General features: G+C 48.2%; 1 protein-coding gene across 1 annotated transcript in view; it reads right to left on the bottom strand.

Moving 5' to 3' along the window:
• The window catches only part of smoc1 (SPARC related modular calcium binding 1), a 29763-nt gene that overhangs the window by 1963 nt on the left and 6240 nt on the right, over positions 1-21560 (bottom strand). Inside the window, exons 2-13 of the mRNA XM_062469507.1 lie at positions 14641-14809; positions 13613-13696; positions 12574-12686; positions 11987-12086; positions 10732-10782; positions 10224-10271; positions 8443-8499; positions 7790-7870; positions 4014-4206; positions 2869-2951; positions 677-782; positions 4-136 (exon numbers count right to left, since the gene is read on the bottom strand). Coding sequence (XP_062325491.1) covers positions 4-136; positions 677-782; positions 2869-2951; positions 4014-4206; positions 7790-7870; positions 8443-8499; positions 10224-10271; positions 10732-10782; positions 11987-12086; positions 12574-12686; positions 13613-13696; positions 14641-14809 — 1218 coding nt within the window. The remainder of the gene's footprint in view (positions 1-3; positions 137-676; positions 783-2868; positions 2952-4013; positions 4207-7789; positions 7871-8442; positions 8500-10223; positions 10272-10731; positions 10783-11986; positions 12087-12573; positions 12687-13612; positions 13697-14640; positions 14810-21560) is intronic.

Genomic DNA, 21560 nt, shown 5'->3' with positions numbered 1-21560 from the left:
GGCTTTCTTCTTCAGGTACCTCTTGAAGGGCTTCAGCTCCTTCTTGTTGATGTCGTGGCTGCCGTTGTTGTCCAGCTGGGAGAAGTACCAGTGCACACCCTCTCCTCCAGGGTGGCTGGGGTCGGGCTCCACGAACCTGCACAGGAAGAAGGTGACACAGGGCCGCCAGCACAGCACACAGAAAGGAGTGTCAGTCCCCGGTCCGCCCCACCTCCTTGATCCAACCCACCTCCCTGATCTGTCTGACAGACCTAAAACACCCAACCTCCAGGAAACACCCAAACTTCCTGAAACACCCCACCTCCCTGAAACACACAACCTCCATGAAACACCACACCTCCATGAAACACACAACCTCCCTGAAACACCCTACCTCCATGAAACACACAACCTCCCTGAAACACCCCACCTCCATGAAACACCCCAATATGGGCAAGTAAGGGGTCCTTCTGCTCATGCGCATGGTGACGCATTGGCAAACATTTTAAGGGATTTAACCATTTGAACAGTTTCACGTAAATTAATGTGTATTAGTTACACTCAAAATACCTAATTACTCAAATACAGTGCATAACATTGGACTATGGGAAACTGTCTTTAAACCTGCTGGAGATTGGAATACAGTCTATATGTTGTCTAGTAGCCTGTGTGAAGGGGACCAAGAGAGGCTGCTTACCTCCCTCCACCAGAGGGGGCTGGTGAGTTCATGGCCTGGACCATGTCTGTGGTCAGGGCATCTAACAAGCTGGTTATGAATTCCACTTTCTTTGCCTCTGGACAACCTGCACACACAAGAACACCATCAAGAACATCTCTTGTAAGAGATAGAGAACCAATCAGAGTTGTTAAGACAGTTGAAGAGAGTGCTTTTCCAGATATCCTCTCGGCAGCTAAAACCAGGAGGTTTAAAGACACGAAGAGGAACGAGGCTCTTTAAACCAAGCTTAGCAACAGTAAAAGCGTCACTCATCCAGAGACGTTCAAACCTACCTGGGGTAGTTATAAAGACAAATGTGCAATAACTGAACTGAACTTACTATATAATGCATTATCCATATAGAGAACACAAAGTTTTGACGTGCTTGTATGGGTTTGATGGCGAAAGCCGGGGGACTGTGGTAGGGAAGAGAGAGGACAAGGGTATGGAGAGAGAGAGAGAGAGAGAGAGAGAGAGAGAGAGAGAGAGAGAGAGAGGAGAAGAGAGAGAGAGAGAGAGATGAGAGAGAGAGAGAGAGAGAGAGAGAGAGGAGAGGGTGTGGAAGTGTGCGGTGATAAGAGGACTTTTCTGGGTAGTGCAGACCTGTTAAGTTTTATGACATGATTCTGAACACCTAAGGTAACTGCTTTTCATAGCCCAGATGCATGCTTTTAATGGATGTGGCACAACCAGCACAAATATTTTCCTCCTAATTGTGTCTCTTAAAGAGAAACTTCAAACGCCCGAGCGTGTAGTAAACTAATCTTCTCATTTCACCCCCGTTTTTTCGGAATTCAATCTCTTTCTCTCGCTCCTTCTCACTCGGTTTCCCCCCTTCTCAGTTCTGTCTGCTCATTCCTGTTCCTCTGACCTGGGGCTTTCTGTGAGATGTGGGGTCCGGTTCCCCTGCCAGGTGACTCGAATTATCCCCCCCCCACACACACACACCCCCACCCCCACACCCCCCCTACCCACCCGTCAGTCCGGTCTGCTGAGAGACTCAGCGCCCAAGTCCTCCTAACCCAAGTGTTAAATTGGAGCGTTACGAAGCATGACCCGTTATGTTGAACGTGGCGGGGGGCGCACGGTGTCAGAGCGCCGAGAGACTCGAGGTAGCTCTTCTTCATCTACCTCTCAATCCTCCTCTCTCTCTCTCTCTCTCTCTCTCTCTCTCTCTCTCTCTCTCTCTCTCTCTCTCTCTCTCTCTCTCTCTCTCTCCTCTCTCTCTCTCTCTCTCTCTCTCTCTCTCTCTCTCTCTCTCTGTCCTCCTCTGTCTCCTCTCTCCAGGCCGGCCAGGAGGATGAGACCTGCAGGAGCTGCGGGTAGTGAAGCCCCAGGCCCGACACCACGCAACACTGCGGCTCTCTCAGAGAGCGGCCCGCTGGGTTGTGGCCGCTTCAGAACATCCCACCACAGTACATAAAAGAATGCCTTCACTCAGCCCCCCCTCACGGTCTCTGACACCCCCCGTGCCCCCCAAACCCCCCCCCCCCCTCCTCCATCCCTGGCCACACCCCCGCAACACCCCCCCCCCCTACCATAAAACACAGCTACATCTGCTGCACAGTCAGAAGCCCTGCTCGACTCTGTAAACCAACCAGATGGGCAGGTTCTTAGTACGGGTTACAGCGTAGCTCTGCACAGGCTGGTACCAGGAGGGGAGAGCGGGCGAGTCGGCAGTAACCAGAGCAGGGCTGTATGACATGGGGTCACCACCTTCCTTTTAGAGGCTCTTTGAGACCCCTAATTTTCCTCTCTCCAATGATGTGAGCCTTAAATCAAGGTTGGTCCACAAAGTGTACTGTAGACAGCAGTGAAGGTAGATGGTGCCTGAACTAGACTGTGGGCCCAGGGTGGAGGTAGGGTGGAGGGAGTCAGGTGGCTGAGCAGTTAGAGAATCGGGCTAGTAATCAGAAGGTCACTGGTTCGATTCCCGGCCGTGTCAAATGACGTTGTGTCCTTGGGCAAGGCACTTCACCCTACTTGCCTCGGGGGGAATGTCCCTGTACTTACTGTAAGTCGCTCTGGATAAGAGCGTCTGCTAAATGACTAAATGTAAATGTAATGTAAATGTGGATGGTGTCTGAACTGGACTGTGGGCCCAGGGTGGAGGTAGATGGTGTCTGAACTGGACTGTGGGCCCAAGGTGGAGGCCTGGGTGGAGGGCTCACCTGTCAGGTCTCTTCCCTGGAAGGGATCCTCAACATCAGAGATACGAGAGCGAGCTGCACTGTCACACTGTGGGTTCTGGTACCTGAGAGAGGGAGGGATGGAGGGAGAGAGAGGGAGAACCAGGGAGGGGCAGAGGGAGGGAGAGGGAGAAGGTGAAACAGACACCGAGAATGGTAGAGAAAGGGAGGGAGGGAGGGATGGAGGGAGGGGACAAAATGAAGAAAATAGTGAGTTTCTATGCAAAAGGGAAGAAAGATATATATGTATGTATAGATGTATATTTCATAGTCTCCTGTATGTAAACTTGATTTTCCATCTAATGACCACCTATTAGACTTACACAGAACGTTTAGGAGACGCTACCAAACAACCTACTTCAACAACACACCCAACATCTGCCAGACAGGGCTGGCGTCGGCCCACCGGGTATGCCAGATTACCAGTCCAGCCCTGCTACCAGACCCCAGAGGAGTGTGTAGCTGGTAAAGGCAGACCGTTCCTTGACTCTAACCATGGAAAACCTGATATAACTACGCACTTCTCATCCTTGATTTTCTGTTGTACTTTCTATGGGTAGGCACTATTTGGCTGTCGCTTTGGATGAAAGCATCTGCCCAATGAAGAAAAAGGAAAAAAGTATGCAGTCAACCTGTAAGGACTAAAACACACCCATACTAATCCAGAGCTGGAAGACAGGATGTGTTGCCAGGAGCCCCTAAAGAAGAACTCTGCTGTGAAGAGTGAACGATGAGGCTTCAGCTGAACTATAACACATCGTCCATCCAACAACGGCTGTTTACAGTCCTTCACATACCTCAGCTCTGTTGTCTGTCGTCCCGAGGAACTGTTCTGAGCTGTGATACCACTAGTTCTGAAAACCCTTCAAACAATCAGGGATGGTTGCCTGGTAACCGTGCTCCTGTCAAACATCACACATATGCGCCAAAAACTCTCTGACCAGCATCGACGTGCAGGGCTCCTTACAGGACGACACCCATGCTGGGACCCCAGTGTTTCAATAGGCTGCGATTGGAGAGGTCCAGGCCTCTCGAACCTGTCACTGATCCAGGATAGCGAACAAACCAACCGTGCCCGCGTCAGGAGAACTGACCCAGCTTCACCCTCTGATCCCCGCCCAACTTACCTGGTGGAGGTGCCTGGGATGGGTCGGCCCGTGTCCACCAGAACACACCAGCAGTACCCTGTGGACTGGTGGCACTGGACCGGTTTGTACAGGCCCCTGGGCCCGCAGTCCGGGATGAAGATGGCCTCGCGGGGGTTCTGGCGAGCCTCGTCCAAGGCGCTCTGTCTCTCCTGATCACAAGAGGGAACCTTCTCTAAAACCATGAGAAACACACTCAATACACCAGACAGAACCATGAGAAACACTCAATACACCAGACAGAACCATGAGAAACACTCAATACACCAGACAGAACCATGAGAAACACACTCAATACACCAGACAGAACCATGAGAAACACTCAATACACCAGACAGAACCATGAGAAACACTCAATGCACCAGACAAACAGAAGGATGAGAAACATTCAATGCACCAGACAAACAGAATGATGAGAAACACTTAATGCACCAGACAAACAGCAGGATGAGAAACACTCAATGCACCAGACAAACAGGAGGATGAGAAACACTCAATGCACCAGACAAACAGGAGGATGAGAAACACTCAATGCACCAGACAAACAGGAGGATGAGAAACACTCAATGCACCAAACAAGAGCAGACGTCCCAAAATTCTTTATGATGACATCAGGAGTGATGTTCCTGTCTCTCAGCCCTCTCAGGCTGGCTATGTGAACATTTACACATGTTCATGCAGCAGACGGCCTCCACAGTGGCCTTCAGAGAGCAGGAAGCGTCCAGACGATGTCTGGTTCAGCATGGTGGTTAAGAAGTACATGGAAACACACATGCCATGTACAACTCTCAAGTGGCCTCTTACCTTTTCCATTTTAATCAAGTCCAACTCGACAGAGACCAGGACTTTCACCCCCCCCCCCCCACACACACACACACACCTACACACTATTTGTCTACATGACAGCAGCCGCTCAGCACTCCGAGATTCTCACCTAACACCTACTCGTTCCACAGTGTATTTATATTCACATCCATTTAGTCCACGGCTGTGCTCTCAGACTACAGGGCCAAGTACAACAGGCCCACATGTAGACGCTGGAGGCCGGAGCAGGCTGATGAAGTGGGCTCTACCACCTCTCAGCTCCTTGTTTATGAAGCATTTAGCTACAACAACAGACCCAGCCTGCCTTCCACCCCCACAACCCTTCACCTCCCTCCATCTCCTCATTCCTGCTCCCTTCATAGTTTCATCCCTCCACTCCTCCACCCTCCATCTTCTACACCCCCCCCCCCCTTTTACTTGTCCTGCCACACTGTGTCCCTTCTTCCACCTATTCCTCCCTCCTTCCATCCTTGCATTCCTTTAGTCTCTAGTCTCCCCCCTCCTCCCTCCCTCCATCCTTCCATCCTCCCTTCCCCATCATGACTCCTCTCAGGCTCTTCGGAACAGAAGAGTCCAGAAGCCGCAAGTCTTATGGCAGTCGAGGACAGACACCAGAGCCCAACCCTGTCACGCTGCTTCTCTGAGGCTCACCTGGGTTCATACCAGCCTCACAGAACCAGTCCGGCTCTAATCCGGCATGGCAGTACCACTCCTCGTGTTGCTCACTGTGGTAATATTATGTCTATGGAGATTTCACATCTAGGTAGGGGGGTGGGGGGGGGCTAGAGTTAAGCGTGGACCCATTCAGGGTAGGAGTTGCAGGTCCCCTGATTAACTAAACTCACTAAACAAAAAAGATCTGCTCTGCAACCTCGCTCTTTGAAACCAAATACAAGTGTTTTCTTTTTGTGTGTGCTCCCTGTGGCAGTGCTGCTGATGGGGCTGACAGGTCTGGCAGGCTGAGCGCAGGGCCTGGGGCCTTGGAAGTGGGACCTGGCAGGGGGCTGAGGGGGCTGAGGGGGCTGGGAGGGGGAGATGTTTTCTGAGCGTGGCTGCCATCGCAGGAGAGAGCGTGTCCACTGCCACGCTCCCCCAGACGGCAGTTTCCAGAGAGCGCTGCTGCTCGAGGGTTCTCAGGCCTGCGTCGGCGTTCCACCTCGCGCCAAGGTTCCTTCACATCCAAATTATTTAGCACTGTTTATTATACAGAGGGTAAACTGGCGCCAGGCACGGCCATTCCCAAAAGAAAATAGTTTTTTTTGTACTTATAACTGGAAAAAGACTGGACGCTTGGCGATTGAATCCCCCTTTTAGTTTTTGTGTGTATGTGAAATTCAATCTGCTCCTCCTCTGCCTGTCCTGCCTGGGCTCATCTCTTCTCTATTTATTTGAACGTTTTTTTTAATTCACTTGTTCCATCGAATCCTCTGCCAGAGCTTTGGATGAGGAGAGATTCAAATCCTGTGTAAACAGACAAACACTAGGTCCTGGAAGATGCCTTGGCGCAGGGGAGAAGAGGAGAAGGAGAAAATAGGAGAGGAGGAGAGGGAGACAGGGGGAGAGGGAGAAAGGAGAAGTTGCTTTGGACCAAAGTGTCTGCTAAATGAACACATTGCACTAGCTTTCAGCCGTAATCATGGTTGTCTGTATGCTTGCTCTCTCAGTGGTATATGAGACGACCATGGTGGACATCCATGCTACAAGACGCTATAACCATGATCTTACATGACATAACCATGTTCCTACATGACTTAACCATGTTCCTACATGACTTAACCATGATCTTACATGACTAAACCATGGTCTGTCTCCTGCATCTTCATACGTATTGCTCACAGAGGGAGAAGCAGTGGGTTAAACACTTCTCCAAAAGTTTTCTCCGCTGTGCAGTCCTATAAATGATCTCCATGACTAGACGTTTTGTTCCTTCTCCACAGCATGTCAGAGTCTGGAACAGCACCTCCGTTTGACAAATTGCCTCTCTGAAATTTGCCTAAGCAAACACACTTCACTGACACACATCTCCGTATCTCTCTAAATCACTATTACTCCATCTCCACGACCCAGCTGCCAACAGTGGGATTCCTGTGTGCAGGAAGGAGAGCTGTGAGAGAGCTGCTCTGGGCAGAGACAGATTGGGATTCCAGTAGGTTCAGAGGGAGCAGACAGAATCTCATTCCGGTAGCCTCTGAGCAACGTCTCCCTGAAACACTGAACTGAGACGAGCCTCTCTCTCTCTGACCCAACTCAATCCTCGGATACCGTAGCAGCCTCAGACGACACCACAAAGCATCAAGTAGCAGACACACGGCCAGGCTTCTGAGCATCTGTCCAAAAAACACACACACATGCACACACGCACACAAGCACAGGTACACACACACCCATACACATGTACACAGAGACACATGCATTCACAGAGAGGCACACACACACATACACACGCACAGAGTGCTCTTACTGCCTCAGTAGTGACAACATCGCCTGTCCTCTGAAGACGTCACATGATAATTAGAAACAGGAAGCCAGGCTTTCCACAAGACGTCCCAGGAGCCGTCATACTCAATATCTCAGTACAATACACAGTCCTTCAATACACAGCCCTCCAACGCCCTCCAGCACACAGTCCTCCACAGTCCTTCAACGCCCAGCCATCCAGCACACAGGCCTCCAGGAACAGCCCTCTAGTCTACAGCCCTCCAGTGCACAACCCTGCAGTCCACAGCCCTCCAGTCCACAGCCCTCCAACCAAGATGATTGACAGGGATATGCAGACAACTATACGGTACATATGACACATGGTATATTAAGATTGATTAAGAGAGAAAGAAAGAAAGTAAGATAGAAAGAAAGAGACAGTGACTAAGACAGAGAGAGTGTATCTGTTCCACAGTGGAACAGGATGGAGACTGTTGGGAGTGACGCTGTTCTACCTGGTCTCCTGGTGCTGGTGTTGTTCTGCTTGTTGTCCTTGTAGACGAGCTGTTTGATCCACAGGGTGGGCGCAGTTATCTCTGTATGGACAGACAGATGGACATGGTCTATATTTTATATTCAAGTCAATATTTTTATGAAATAGATTTGTGTCTAGTTTTGTTCCATTTTAATACTTCATACAAATGTCAACCTGCTATGCTAAATCGATGTGTTATTATTTGGCTTTGGAAACAATGATTCTTCAATCATGCCAATAAGGCACTATTGAATTGAAATGTTATTTTATTTAACTGAATAACTCCAACAGAGTATTTGTAAATAATGAACTTTGTTGGTGGTGGTGAGGAGTATATGTAATAAATAAAATGATAATGCTGTTCTGCTGCACTGGACTTTGTAATACTATACTTGAGGTCTTACTGTTGCACTGTAGTTGAGATACTATTATTGTTGCCTGGTAGCTGAGATGTGGTTACTTTGCACTGTGCCTTGTAAATACAGACTGTTCCTACACTCTGCTGTCCAGGAAATACTACTGGAAGTACAGTATGCATTTTGTTTCTGCATTACTTTCTACTTCATGCAAGTAAAAGCTAGATGAGTAGAAGGTGTGTTGCTAGGGGAGTGAGTGTGTTCTGGGGAGCTGTACCATCTCCGTCGGGGAAGACGTGGGTCTGCAGGGTGGGGGTGGGCTTGGAGCCATCATCTGGGTTGAGAGTGAGGAAGAAACGGAAAGAGACTGCCATTATTGAGGTTAATACAATCTACTCTCCAGAAGTGTTGAATGGTTGGGATTTGCACATGGCCCGGCCAAGAGCACAGAACAGAGAGGAGGGGTTAGATGGAGGGATAGAAGGAGATGGATAGATGGATGTGATAGATAGAGGGATAGATAGAGACTCATACCATACACACACTTACACACACGTGTGAACCTCCAGACGCACCTCGACATACACGGCACAATCTCTCCTCTCTCAATGTCGCTCTCTCTTGCACACACACGCACACACACATCCTGACACACACAGATCCACACATGTGAAGACACCATCAGCCCCTGCCCCCCCCCCTCACATCCTCCACCCACCCCCCACATCCCCCCCCCCACACACACACACACGCACACACACATTACTGCTGGTAACTGTGAGGGGATGTTTGTTTTTATACTCCTAAGGCCCGTCAGTCAAACGTGTTATCTGCTAGACTGTCTGTAGCGTCTAGGGATACTTACCTAATCACAACGCACATTACACCATCTTACCTGAGGCCCCGCCCAATCCCAAGGCACTATGCACCGTCACCCCCTGGGGCTCGCCCAATCACAGCCCACCAGAGCCCTGCTGAGGGGAGGGGCTTTACTACCAAGTTAGGTTGTACTTGACCTGTTCAATATGGATGATGTTCAATAGGGATGATGTTCTGTATGGATGATGTTCAATAGGAAGGATGTTCTGTAGGGATGATGTTCAATAGGGATGATGTTCAATAGGGATGATGTTCAATAGGGATGATGTACAATAGGGATGATGTTCTGTTTGGATGATGTTCACTAGGAAGGATGTTGTGTAGGGATGATGTTCAATAGGGATGATGTTCAATAGGGATGATGTACAATAGGGATGATGTTCAATAGGGATGATGTACAATAGGGCTGTTGTTCAATAGGGATGATGTTCTGTAGGGATAATGTTCAATAGGGATGATGTACAATAGGGATGATGTTCTGTAGGGATGATGTTCAATAGGGATGATGTGGTGAGAGGCAGACTAGAGTAGACTAGTAGGGGGATGTGGACAAGGGGTATTGGGATTGTTCGTTGGTGTGTGTGTGGTGTGTGTGGTGTGTGTTTGTGTGTGTGGTGTGTGTGTGTGTGTTCCTGGTGTCAGATGGAGAGTGGAAGCCTGTGGTGTGAGTACATAGTTGAGAGGACCTGCCTGTCAGGTCTGAACACACTCCAACACACACATCACAATGTCCCTGGAAGACCATAAACTAGGCATGTCTTCCAACAACAGCGAACCCAACAATATTTAACTGGAACGGCATACAGTCTACATAATATTTCATGTCATATTGTACAACTAAAAACAAATGTTTGTGTCTTTGAATATCTGTTTAAAGTAGGATTATTAAAAGAAGTGACCCATGCTGAAACAGAGAATGGAAGTCAACAAAGACACAGGCTCAGCCTGTCAGTTCTACACAAATATGGACTTAGAACTTTGACAAACACACAAACCCATACACAAACACACATACACGCACTTACACACAAGCACACACACACATGCACCCACACACATGCACCCACACACACACACACATATGCACCCACCCACACACACACATACACACACATGCACCCACACACACACACACACATGCACCCACCCACGCACACACCACATCAGATCTCAACTCACCTTTTCTGCCGGAATTTGGAGGTCCAGGAGTTTTATCAGTGACTGACCCTGTAGGGAGAAAGCACATCATTTATACACTCTAACACTCACACACACACACACACACACACACACACTCACGCACATCATGTATACACGCTACATTCACACACAAACACATCATTTAGACATCCTACACACACTCTCATACATATACAGACACGTAAATTGTCATTTACACATTGATTTAAATTAAGTATACAGTTTTTCCTGGACCTTACAATCAGTGGAAATGTACATACATATTTTTTTTTTTTATCAAATATGCAGTTTTATAGTTTGACAGTGTGTTATTGTGATGCATAGTAATGTTATTTAGACATGTAGCAGGGATCCTTCATGTTTTGTGCATGCATAGAGCCTTGTTTGAGCACTAAGGGGAATCAACAAACACTAGACAGACCAACCAGACGAGCAGGGAAAGACAGGCTTGGTTTTGTACGAAGGCAATTGGAAGGAAATGTACTACCTGACAATTCACCTGTCCCAGCATGAGTTCCCATAAATTCACGGAAGTTTCCTGCAAACGTATGTGAGATGATTGATTTGGGTCACAGCAAGCCGGCAGCAGCATGACATCAGGAGCAGGTTACAGGAGAGGGGCGGGTTAATGTGGGCAAGGGGCGGAGCTTAGCAGGGCAGTAGGGGACCAGATGCTAGCTGCTCGTTAGCAGACGAGACAGCAGGACGCATACACACACACACACACACACACTCACTCACACACACACACACACAATCACAAAAAGACACACATGCACGCACACACACATACAGACACACACACGCATGCACACAGGAAACCAATACCTTTGCAAGAAACATGGATGAAAATATTGGATCTGATGCAGGACTTAGAGGGCCAGGTAGATTTGAAGTGGGCCTGTTTCAAACTGGATACATTTCCACGTAGCTAGGCATTCTCGAAATCCTAAGATCGATAGTTCTTGGCTATGAATGGAAGACATATTTTCCATTCTCAGTTGTGAGCCTCATTGATGTTGAGTACTGGAATGGAAGACGGGGGAGGGGGGGTCTGTCAAATATGAAGCAGGAGGCCACACAGGTGATTGGTGAATCGGCCGTGGGGGAGGGGGGATCCTCTGGTCAGACGCCAGAGTAGGGTGGGGGTGGGGAGGGGGGGTGCATGGCCACTTTCTAGTCAGAAATGTGGACCATATGCCGTGTTGGCTCTGCTCTCCACACCTGGCACAAGCTATGTGGATTGTCTTCAGTGGGAAAATTATGGTCATGATCAGAAAGTGTTCCCATCCATAGAAAGCAGAGCCTCCTCTCACCACCAACTCTCCTCTCCCCCAACCCTCCTCACCTCCAACTCTCCTCTCCCCCAACCCTCCTCTCACCACCAACTCTCCTCTCCCCCAACCCTCCTCACCTCCAACCCTCCTCTCCTACAATCCTCTCCCTCAGCCCACCTCTCATCCAAACCTCCTGGTACCTGAACAGGTCACACACAGATCACGCTACCTGAACACACGGGGTCACCCTACCTGAACACACGGGGTCACCCTACCTGAACACACGGGGTCACCCTACCTGAACACACGGGGTCACCCTACCTGAACACACACAGGTCACGCTACCTGAACACACACAGGTCACCCTACCTGAACACACACAGGTCACGCTACCTGAACACACACAGGTCACGCTACCTGAACACACACAGGTCACGCTACCTGAACACACACAGGTCACGCTACCTGAACACACAGGGGTCCGGTTGTGCACTGAGGAGCCGCTGACCGGCTTGCCGTCTGTGGTCACGCACCAGCAGTATCCTGTCAGGGTGTGGCACTGCACCTGGAGAGCAAGGGTCAAGGGAGGGTCAAACACCTAAGGTCAGGGACACACCTGGGTTAGGGTGAAGGGGGAGTTCGGGCTAGAGTTAGGGGCATTTGCCCGGTGAGCAGACGCACTTTTGGGCCGACTCGCCAATATTTAAAAAATACAAATCTTTTTTTTTTGGGGGGGGGGGGGGGTCGGCCCCTAAAGAACTGACAGCGGCCCATTGGTTAATTTCCTTAATTGGCACTCGCCTGACGCAATCAAATCCAGGCGAATCCAGGCGAACATTTTTGGGCCGCCTGGCCCAAAATTGCCAGGGCCGAATTTTTGTCCCAGTCCAGCCCTGGTTAGGGGTAAGTGGGGGGACATAGGGGGGGAGGGGTATTGGGGGGGGTTGGAGAGAACTCTGGAAGAGGAGTGTGGGGGTGGAGAGGGTTCTGGGAGCGGGGTGAGGGGGTTGAGAGGGTGAGGGGAGGAGGGTGGAGAGGGTGAGGGGACAGACCTGGGCGAATGTTCCATCCTCGTTGCATTCTGGGATGAAGAGGGCCTCCTGAGGCCTCTTGGCCTGCTCCAGTGCCTGGCTCCTCTCCAAACGACACTTAGACTGGCCGGCATCTGCAACACCAGGACAGCACAGCACTCTACTGTTACACTCTCAAGACACTCCACACAGCCAGCGCTTCAGCTCTCCTCTAACCAGGACGGTGACATTACATTTTGCACTTTATTCTTTAATCCAAAGCAACATACAAATACTACAGAAAGACAGGGCCAGGCTGGTGACATCATTAGGCCAGTGACATCACAAGGCCAGTGAAATCAAGAGGTTGATATCACCAGACCAGGGCAGACAGCGACTGACCATAGTACCAGTACCACAGTACCAGTCATGACAACAACCAAAACAAAAACAACACTGGAGCAACCGTCAACAGTGACACATGCAAAACATCTTCCAAACACACCACAAGCTCCCCCCAGCTCCATTTCCTCTGAAAGACCGTACACACTGTCTGGAGGGAAGCCTGGGAAGTGCGAGAGAGTTTGAGAAAGTAAGAGACAATGTGTGCCTGTGTGAGAGTGGGTGAGGGAGGGTGAAGGAGGGTGAGGGAGGGTTAGGGAGGGTGAAGGAGGGTGAAGGAGGGTGAGGGAGGGTGAGGGAGGGTGAGGGAGGGTTAGGGAGGGTGAAGGAGGGTGAAGGAGGGAGGGTGAGGGAGGGTGAAGGAGGGTGAGGGAGGGTGAGGGAGGGTTAGGGAGGGTGAAGGAGGGTGAAGGAGGGTGAAGGAGGGTGAAGGAGGGTGAGGGTGGGAGGGTGAAGGAGGGTGAAGGAGGGTGAGGGAGGGTGAGGGAGGGTTAGGGAGGGTGAAGGAGGGTGAAGGAGGGTGAAGGAGGGTGAGGGTGGGAGGGTGAAGGAGGGTGAAGGAGGGTGAGGGAAGGTGAGGGAGGGAGGGTGAAGGAGGGTGAAGGAGGGTGAGGGAGGGTGAAGGAGGGTGAAGGAAGGTGAGGGAGGGAGGGAGGGAGGGAGGGCGGGGCAGACGAACCTTTCAGCTCCAGGTCCCTTCCTTCCAAGGCGGGCGTTGGTGCGGGAACCACAGGCAGCTGGTCAATTCTTACCCAGTTCTTACCTATGATAACAGAACAACATAGACAGGCCTGGAGATTCAGCTGGAGGGCTCACACATGCACGCACTAGAGCCCGACCGATTTATTGGCAGGCCGATATTATCGTCCGATATTAGGCATTTTCCAAACTATCGGTATCAGCATTTATAATGGACGATAAATTTATATATGTTTATTTATTTATTTTTTACGGACGAAACACCCTTCAACCATGTTATGAGTGTTGGCGTTGCATAGTTTGTCCACCAGAGGGCACTCTACAACGTCCCTGTTGGCATCACTCCAGGGAGTCAGGTGGCTGAGCGGTGAGGGAAGCGGGCTAGTAATCAGAAAGTTGCCAGTTCGATTCCCGGCCGTGCCAAAATGACGTTGTGTCCTTGGGTAAGGCACTTCACCCTACTTGCCTACTTGCCTCTACTTACTGTAAGTCGCTCTGGATAAGAGCGTCTGCTAAATGACAAAAATTTAAATGTAAATCACTCGTGTTTAGAACGCCACAAACCCTCCAACCAGCTGATCCAGCCAGAGTCAGGCAGAGTGTTAGGGAAATCTGTTTATGTTTTGTTACGCATTTGTTTTTGTTTTTTAAATATATATCGGCCGATATATCGGAATATCAGATTTTTAAATCACAAAATATTTGTATCGGAATCGGCCTTAAAAATCCTTTATCGGTTGGGCTCTAGCACGCACACACAGACACACATACACACAAGTGAGGGAGGGAGGGAGGGTAAGGGAGAAAAAGAGAGAGACAGAGGGAGACAGAGGGAGACAAAGAGAGGTTATGGAGGGTTGTGAAGGGTTGTGACGAGTTATAAAGTGTTAAGAAGGGTCATGGAGGGATGTAAAGGGTTATAAAGGGTTATGAAGGGTTGTGAAGGGTTATAAACGGTTGTGAACAGTTATAAAGGGATGAGAAGGGTTATGAAGGTGTGTTCCCCACCTCGGCAGCGCCCCCTGTGGGCTAGTGTCAGCGTGCGGTCTTTGCAGCGCGCCCTCTGCAGGTCACAGCCGTTGTCGTAGCTCCGGCCGTCTGAGCCACAGACAGGCTTGCCCTGCGTCCGAGAGCAGATGACCGACCCACAGTGCGTCTCCCGGTCCCCAATCAGCCACTGCACAGGAAACCACGACAGCTCAGCACAACAGCGAACACGAAGAGTACACACAGCCTCCACAAATACTACATATCAATATGTACAAAACTGAAAGATATATAGAACAGAAATACTTGTATGTATTCATTTCTAAATGTTCAAAAAAAATAAAAAATATGTGACTCTTAGGTTTATCAAGTGCTTTAATCCAAAACGGCATACATGTAGTTCACATACAAATAGTTCATGAACTGTAGGAAGAGCAGCACGTTATCAAGGACCAGAAGAGAAAACTACTATTTCTGTGCTCTTTTAGACAGTGGTTAGTTATTGTTAGTTACACAATTTATTGGTTCCACGCAAGCCCCTGAGCGGCTGTTGCTGTTAGAGTTATAACGTTGGGGGGGACGGGGGAGATGGGGGACGGGGGGGTGAGTCTGCAGTATCTATCTATTCTCCGCCTCTCTGGCCTGGGACTAGCTTCATCAAGCCCCACTGCTGCTAAACCCCCAGACCTGCAGAGCAGAGAGACCGCTCCTCCCCAGGCCCATCTCCAGGGCCTTTCTCTCCAGGGCCTCCCTGCCTGGAACGGCCTCCGTCTGACAGGCGTAATGACCCCTGGCTTCTCCTGTCTCATATATAACGACCCAGAGATCACACTCAGGCACAAACCTGGACGGGCGCATGGATGTCACAGCGGAGGAGGAGAGGCTGGGAGTGAGAGAGGGAGAGAGGGAAGAGGCTGGGAGTGATAGAGGGAGAGAGGGAAGAGGCTGGGAGTGATAGAGGGAGAGAGGGAAGAGGCTGGGAGTGAGAGAGGGAAGAGGCTGGGAGTGATAGAGGGAGAGAGGGAAGAGGCGAAGAGCAGAGGAATGAAGGGAGGGTGGAGGGGGAGGAGGAACGAGGGGTTATGGTGTGGGTTGCAGGACAATTCCTTCAAGTTGCACAGAGTGTTCCAGTCACACACACATACACACCCCCACACACACAAGCACACACACACATACACACACCCACACACACAAGCACACACACACGTACACACACGCACACATACCAGCATACGGGAACAACTTAAGAGTCGGCCCACACATATCTTGCTTGTCACACACAAAAGTAATATTTGGACAACAATACCGAAATGTTGCTTAGCGACTGATTTCTAACGACTGAGTCCAAGCATAGAAAAGCTATCAGACAGACCTCCACCAAATCTAAAAGGTTGCAATGCCAACCCAATGATGTCACCAGCTAAAGCACAGTCAAGTCAGCTGGCCTAAACAGCCTAGCATCGTAGCATCACACTAGTTCGACATTTCTTAAACTCTGTCTAGTACACTGCCTGAACTCTGTCTAGCTATGTCTTTGAACCATAAAATATATTATATATATATAGTCATAAGTGATATACTGTTCAAATGTTTTTTTGTCTTAGCATTCTCTCTTTCTTTGTCTCTCTCCCTTTGTCTCTCTCTCCCTTTATTTGTCTGTCTCACTTTTTCTGTCTGAATCAGCCAGAAAGATTTTACTTTCCATATCATGTTCTCTAGCCTACATTCAAGGCATTTCTGTTTTTAGAGAGCTCCCTCATTATTAATCTCACTGTGCTCAAACTACCATGCAGTTCAACAATTACCTAGTAGAGTAGAGGAGGGTTCGAATAAGGGTTCGAATAAGCCCATGAAAACGATCAAATCAAGGCACAAAATAAGAAAAACAACATTTGGTCCAACTTTTAATCTTATCCTAGTAGTGAGGCTGGCTGACTTGTTCCCAGCTTGGTTTCTCTCTACGCGTTTTTTCAGCCTCTGACCGTGGGGCCTGTGCCAGCACCAGGGTCTCTTAACAGCTTCGACCACAGACCCTCAGTTTCCAAGAAGGGGGACTGAGGGTCCACAGAAAGGTTAGGGGACCCACCATAAGAGAGAGAAACTGTAACTTGGGAGGTCCATGCTATTACTGACCACAATCACAACCCTTCCTCAACCACACAGGGTCTGGATTAGACGTCGCAGACACACCTGGTGATGTGACACCAAAGGCACCGGCATGACACCACTACTTCAGATGCAGGATAAGGATGTGTGTCCAGCAGAAGAGACAGCTCATAGCACAAGTAATGTGGTCAGGGACTTGAACCTGTGACCTTCTGAACTACAGTCAAATGCTCTACCACTGAGCTATACCCATTTCCCATAGCAAAAGTAGACCTAGCAAGTGTTAAACTATCACTGTGATTCAGTAGCATGCTTTAAACAACCTCCTTCTTGTTCTTGAATTTCCTTCTATATTAAATATAGAATAGAATAGAATATTTACTGTAAAGTTACAGTGAAACTCAATAAAAACTGTGATCTGATTGGACAGCCAGAACAAAGGTCATCAGTTTGTTTATCTGCAGGCTGCACTCATGATCATGTGACCCCGAGTCACGACCGAGGCAGAGCAGAAAGTGAGCCAGAGGGGTTCTGGGTGAGTCAGCGCTGACTAAAGACGCTCCATAGAATCAGCATCCAAAACCCTTTTACAGTTTTTCTCGATTGGTTACACACATTTTCTGAATGCATACCTCATACTCTCAGAACTCTACACACAAATAAAAAAAACACACACACAATGGGCAAAACCCCTCACTTCTCCTGCAAAATTAAACTTAACATTCAAAACAATGTTATTTAATCTCAAAATTGTATTTTGTTTTCAAATGACAAACACAAACCATCATATGAATAGACATTTATAAGAAACATTTGAACACTAATGTGCTCAATGTAAAACACTATGATGAATGGAAAACACTTCTTCTTCATTCATCATAGTGAGTTAGGCCTTTTTTTGTTCAGTGTTACACTTACCACAGACAGTACATACATAAGTGTGTTGTAAAATATTTGAAAATATTATTTTTATACTCAGAACACAGAAATACACGGTAACAAATATGTTTTACGTATTTTTCCAAGAAAAACAATGTACACAGTGTACATCCCAACCAACACAAAGTTGCACATACAGTGGTCTACATACAAAACAACAGAATCATTTACTGTATAGTGTATACAGTTACATTATTATTATTTTTTTTTGTATTTGCCGTAATGTTATGGCGTTATTTTCTAGGACCATGTTCATGATTTCAGTTTCCTGTTCAGGAGACAGAAGACATTCCCGACCACCTTGTGTTGGTAATCTTTCAGTTCTGCCAAACAAATAGTAAAATACTGTAAATACTGTGTAGGAATACAAAGTAGGAATACATTTTCCAAATACTTGAAACATACTTTATTTTTACAGTCATACAGAACAGTCCACAGGCAATACTGTACTACTGTACTCATTGAGTACTGTATTGATATGCAGTAGGCCTACTTCAATTTTGTAGTGAGAGTAGATTTCTTACCTATTCTCATTTCGGAAAGTCCGGATGATGGATGCTACAGTGTACCTGCTCAAATTTGGCTGTACTCTTTGCCCAGCCTCCCTCATTGTTAGACCATGGTTGACCACATGGTCAACCAAAGCGGCTCGGATCTCATCAGAGATTATGGTCCTTGGCCTTCCTCATCCTCGTCCTCCCCGTCCTCCTCCTCTTACTCTCACTCCTCTGCCTCTGTTTCCAATGTTGGCATCCATTGCTCAAAAACAGAAGAGGTCACCTGTTGCCCTTTTATGCTAAAGCTCTGATTGCTAATTGTAAAACTGTGTGACAGGTGTTTGTCCATGCGATGAGTCAGTGTGCGTATTTGAATGGCAGTGTGTTCCTTGTGAAAACAAAAGATTTTCTTCATGAAAATTGTGCGAAATGCAGAGAATTGTGTGTAGTGTTTTGAAAAAAGTGTGTTTTAGAACTGCAATTTGAGTGTAAAGCAGGAATTGTGCTTGTAGTTTAGCAGAATTGGTTCATGGGGTTGGTGCATGAGTTACATGTTGTGGTCATTGTGTCTCAAGTACCAGTATTTGTGTGTAAACAATTGAGAAAAACTGTAAAAGGTGATCTTGAAGTCAGAGCAGACTCCTCCAGACTGTCACTTCCTGTTTGTGTTTCAATTCACAATATGAACAGCTGTTCACTTTGACTTTAGCCAATAAGTTAGGTTTTGAACATGATGTTATCTGTTCTGACATACAGTGTGAAAGCATTGGTAAATTGGGCAGTAAAAATCGATTGTTTTGGTCTTGGTTGAGCTTGTGTGTAAAAGAAGATCAAGCATTTTAAATTTGTGTTTACTCTAGGCATGTTGTATCAAAGCAACAAGAAATGTGTTAATTGTATAGCCAACACAGACGGATGTTGTGCTAACTGTGTCAAGGGTTTAGGAAACTTGTTAAAAGTATTGAAAAAATTGTCATAGCAATTGTAAAATACTGTAAATGGTCTTACACGATGTGACTTCAAACTCCCATTCCTGCATCCCAAACCCCACTGCTGCTAAGCACCTATTCATCAGCCATAGAGAGCATGAGTGCTCCAGCCATAGTTCCAGGTCCAGGTTGGATCCCTTCACCTCCATACAAGCTGTGTATCTGAGGCGGCCTCTGAGTGTAAATGATGCTCACGACCTTCTCAGAGAGGAACAGTGGTCCTCTGGGTTTCCTCCCAGACTCCAGCTCCAGTCAGCTGAAGGAGAAGTCACCCGCCCCTCCGCCCCGCCCCTCCCACCCCAATCCCCCGGCAGGAAGGCTAACAGCCACAGGCGTGGCAGGCATCTTGTCTTCCGGGAAAGCTTCTATCGCTTTCATCAGTGTCACTTCCATCAACTAAAATGGACAGATTCATCTCACAGCCCAACAGGTCTCCTGGAACTGTTGTTACTGTTGTTAAGGACCACCCACCCATCTCCCCACCACTACCAAACCAGGAGTCAGGTGGCTGAGTGGTGAGGGAATCGGGTTAGTAATCCGAAGGTTGCCAGTTCGATTCCCGGGCATGCCAACTGACGTTGTGTCCTTGGGCAAGGCACTTCACCCTACTTACCTCGGGGGAATGTCCCTGTAAGTCGCTCTGGATAAGAGCGTCTGCTAAATGACTAAATGTAAATGTAAACCACCCCAACACCACATGATGACAGACTGGACTAGTGAATGTTCCCCTCCGAAGCAGCGACCACGTCTTCTCGAGGCTGCAGAGCACAGAGCACACCCCCAACACAAACACCATGACCCTGTGCTGACCCCCCACCCCCCACCCCACCCCCTCCCTCCAATTCCCAGAAACCGATGAGACATACAATACGGGCGGCCATTTATTTACCAGTAGTAAAGTACCCTCTTGCAAGGCTTTAAAAGAGTGTTTAAATGTAGTCTGCTGGAAACCTGGGTCTGGAGAGTGAACGCTGGGAGCAGGCCACCGACATCTCCACAGACAAACCCAGCCCAGCCACAGAGACACATCTCCAGTCGGAAACTGTAGAAAAGCCCCAGCCCCCCGCTTCACTCATAAAACAAGTGAAATACAACCGCATTGTGCAACCCTTACAGCACTATCCAAATGGTCTTTTTACCATCGCTGGCAATCAGTTTGATTCCACTCTTACTCCGCTGCTGTTGAACAATAACCAGGAAGAAACAATCCCGTCAAAGAACAATCCGCTTCAGGCCTCGTCTTAAAACATGGAGCGTAAAGACAGAGGCCACGCTGAGCGTAATGAAGGTCATAAATAAACAAAACCACATAAGAAACTTGAGGTATAATAGGTATTCTAAAACTATTAAATTGAGCTTTCCAATTGATTTTATATATGTTGGATAGGGATAATTTGTTTGGACAGTTTTTCTCCGTGAACTCACCTATAAAACCCTGTATGTAGGTGAAGCACATTAGTATGGTCATCTGTGAGGTGGTAATTTATCCCAGTTTTAGTGTAAACTTCACATAATTGGCTTGGATTGGCATGGATTCTGCTGTGTGTCTGATGTGATTGGCTACCATGGATTCCGTGCCTGATGTGATTGGCTGACCTGGTTTAGGTTGCAGATACTGTTGTTGCCAGAGGGGATGAGACTAGCCAATAGTCTGGCTAGAAAGAAGCTTCTGCTTCAACTACTAACTGAACAGTTTGGAGTCTTACTGTAAATTGTGTGACTATTATCATTAATCAGACAAGAAGTTGTTGACTTTCATTTGTATGACACTGCTTATTTCAAAGAGAGGGAGGGAGGGAGGGAGGGAGGGAGGGAGGGAGGGAGGGAGGGAGGGAGGGAGGGAGGGAGGGAGGGAGGGAGGGAGGGAGGGAGGGAGGGAGGGACATGTGCCAGCTATGCTCTAACGTGTGAGAGAGTCATTACCCCTTTGGGCTGAACAACAACAAACAATAACAACACACAGTGGCACACACACACGCACTCAGCCGAGTGGTACATCCTAGACTCTTTTTCTAGCCACTTTGTGGAAACAATTAAATGAACTCAGATGTAAGGAACATTTCCCTCCCTCCCATCCAGTAACTAGGTCAGTACAGTGAGAGGTTGACCATGCTCGTTAACTTGCCCAGGACAGTGATAACTAGCCCAGTACAGTGATAACTAGCCCAGTACAGTGAAGTTTACCAGGTTTAGTAACTAGCCCAGTACAGTGAGAGGTTGACCATGCTCGTTAACTTGCCCAGTACAGTGATAACTAGCCCAGTACAGTGAAGTTTACCAGGTTTAGTAACTAGCCCAGTACAGTGATAACTAGCCCAGTACAGTGAAGTTTACCAGGTTTAGTAACTAGCCCAGTACAGTGAGACGTTTAACAGGCTTCTCTAATCACTTCAACAATGAACATTTT

Source organism: Osmerus eperlanus, chromosome 9 (assembly GCF_963692335.1).
Source record: "Osmerus eperlanus chromosome 9, fOsmEpe2.1, whole genome shotgun sequence".
Classification (NCBI taxonomy): domain Eukaryota; kingdom Metazoa; phylum Chordata; class Actinopteri; order Osmeriformes; family Osmeridae; genus Osmerus; species Osmerus eperlanus.
Note: the sequence above shows the minus strand (reverse complement) of the source record. Positions and strands in the feature narration are given on the sequence as shown.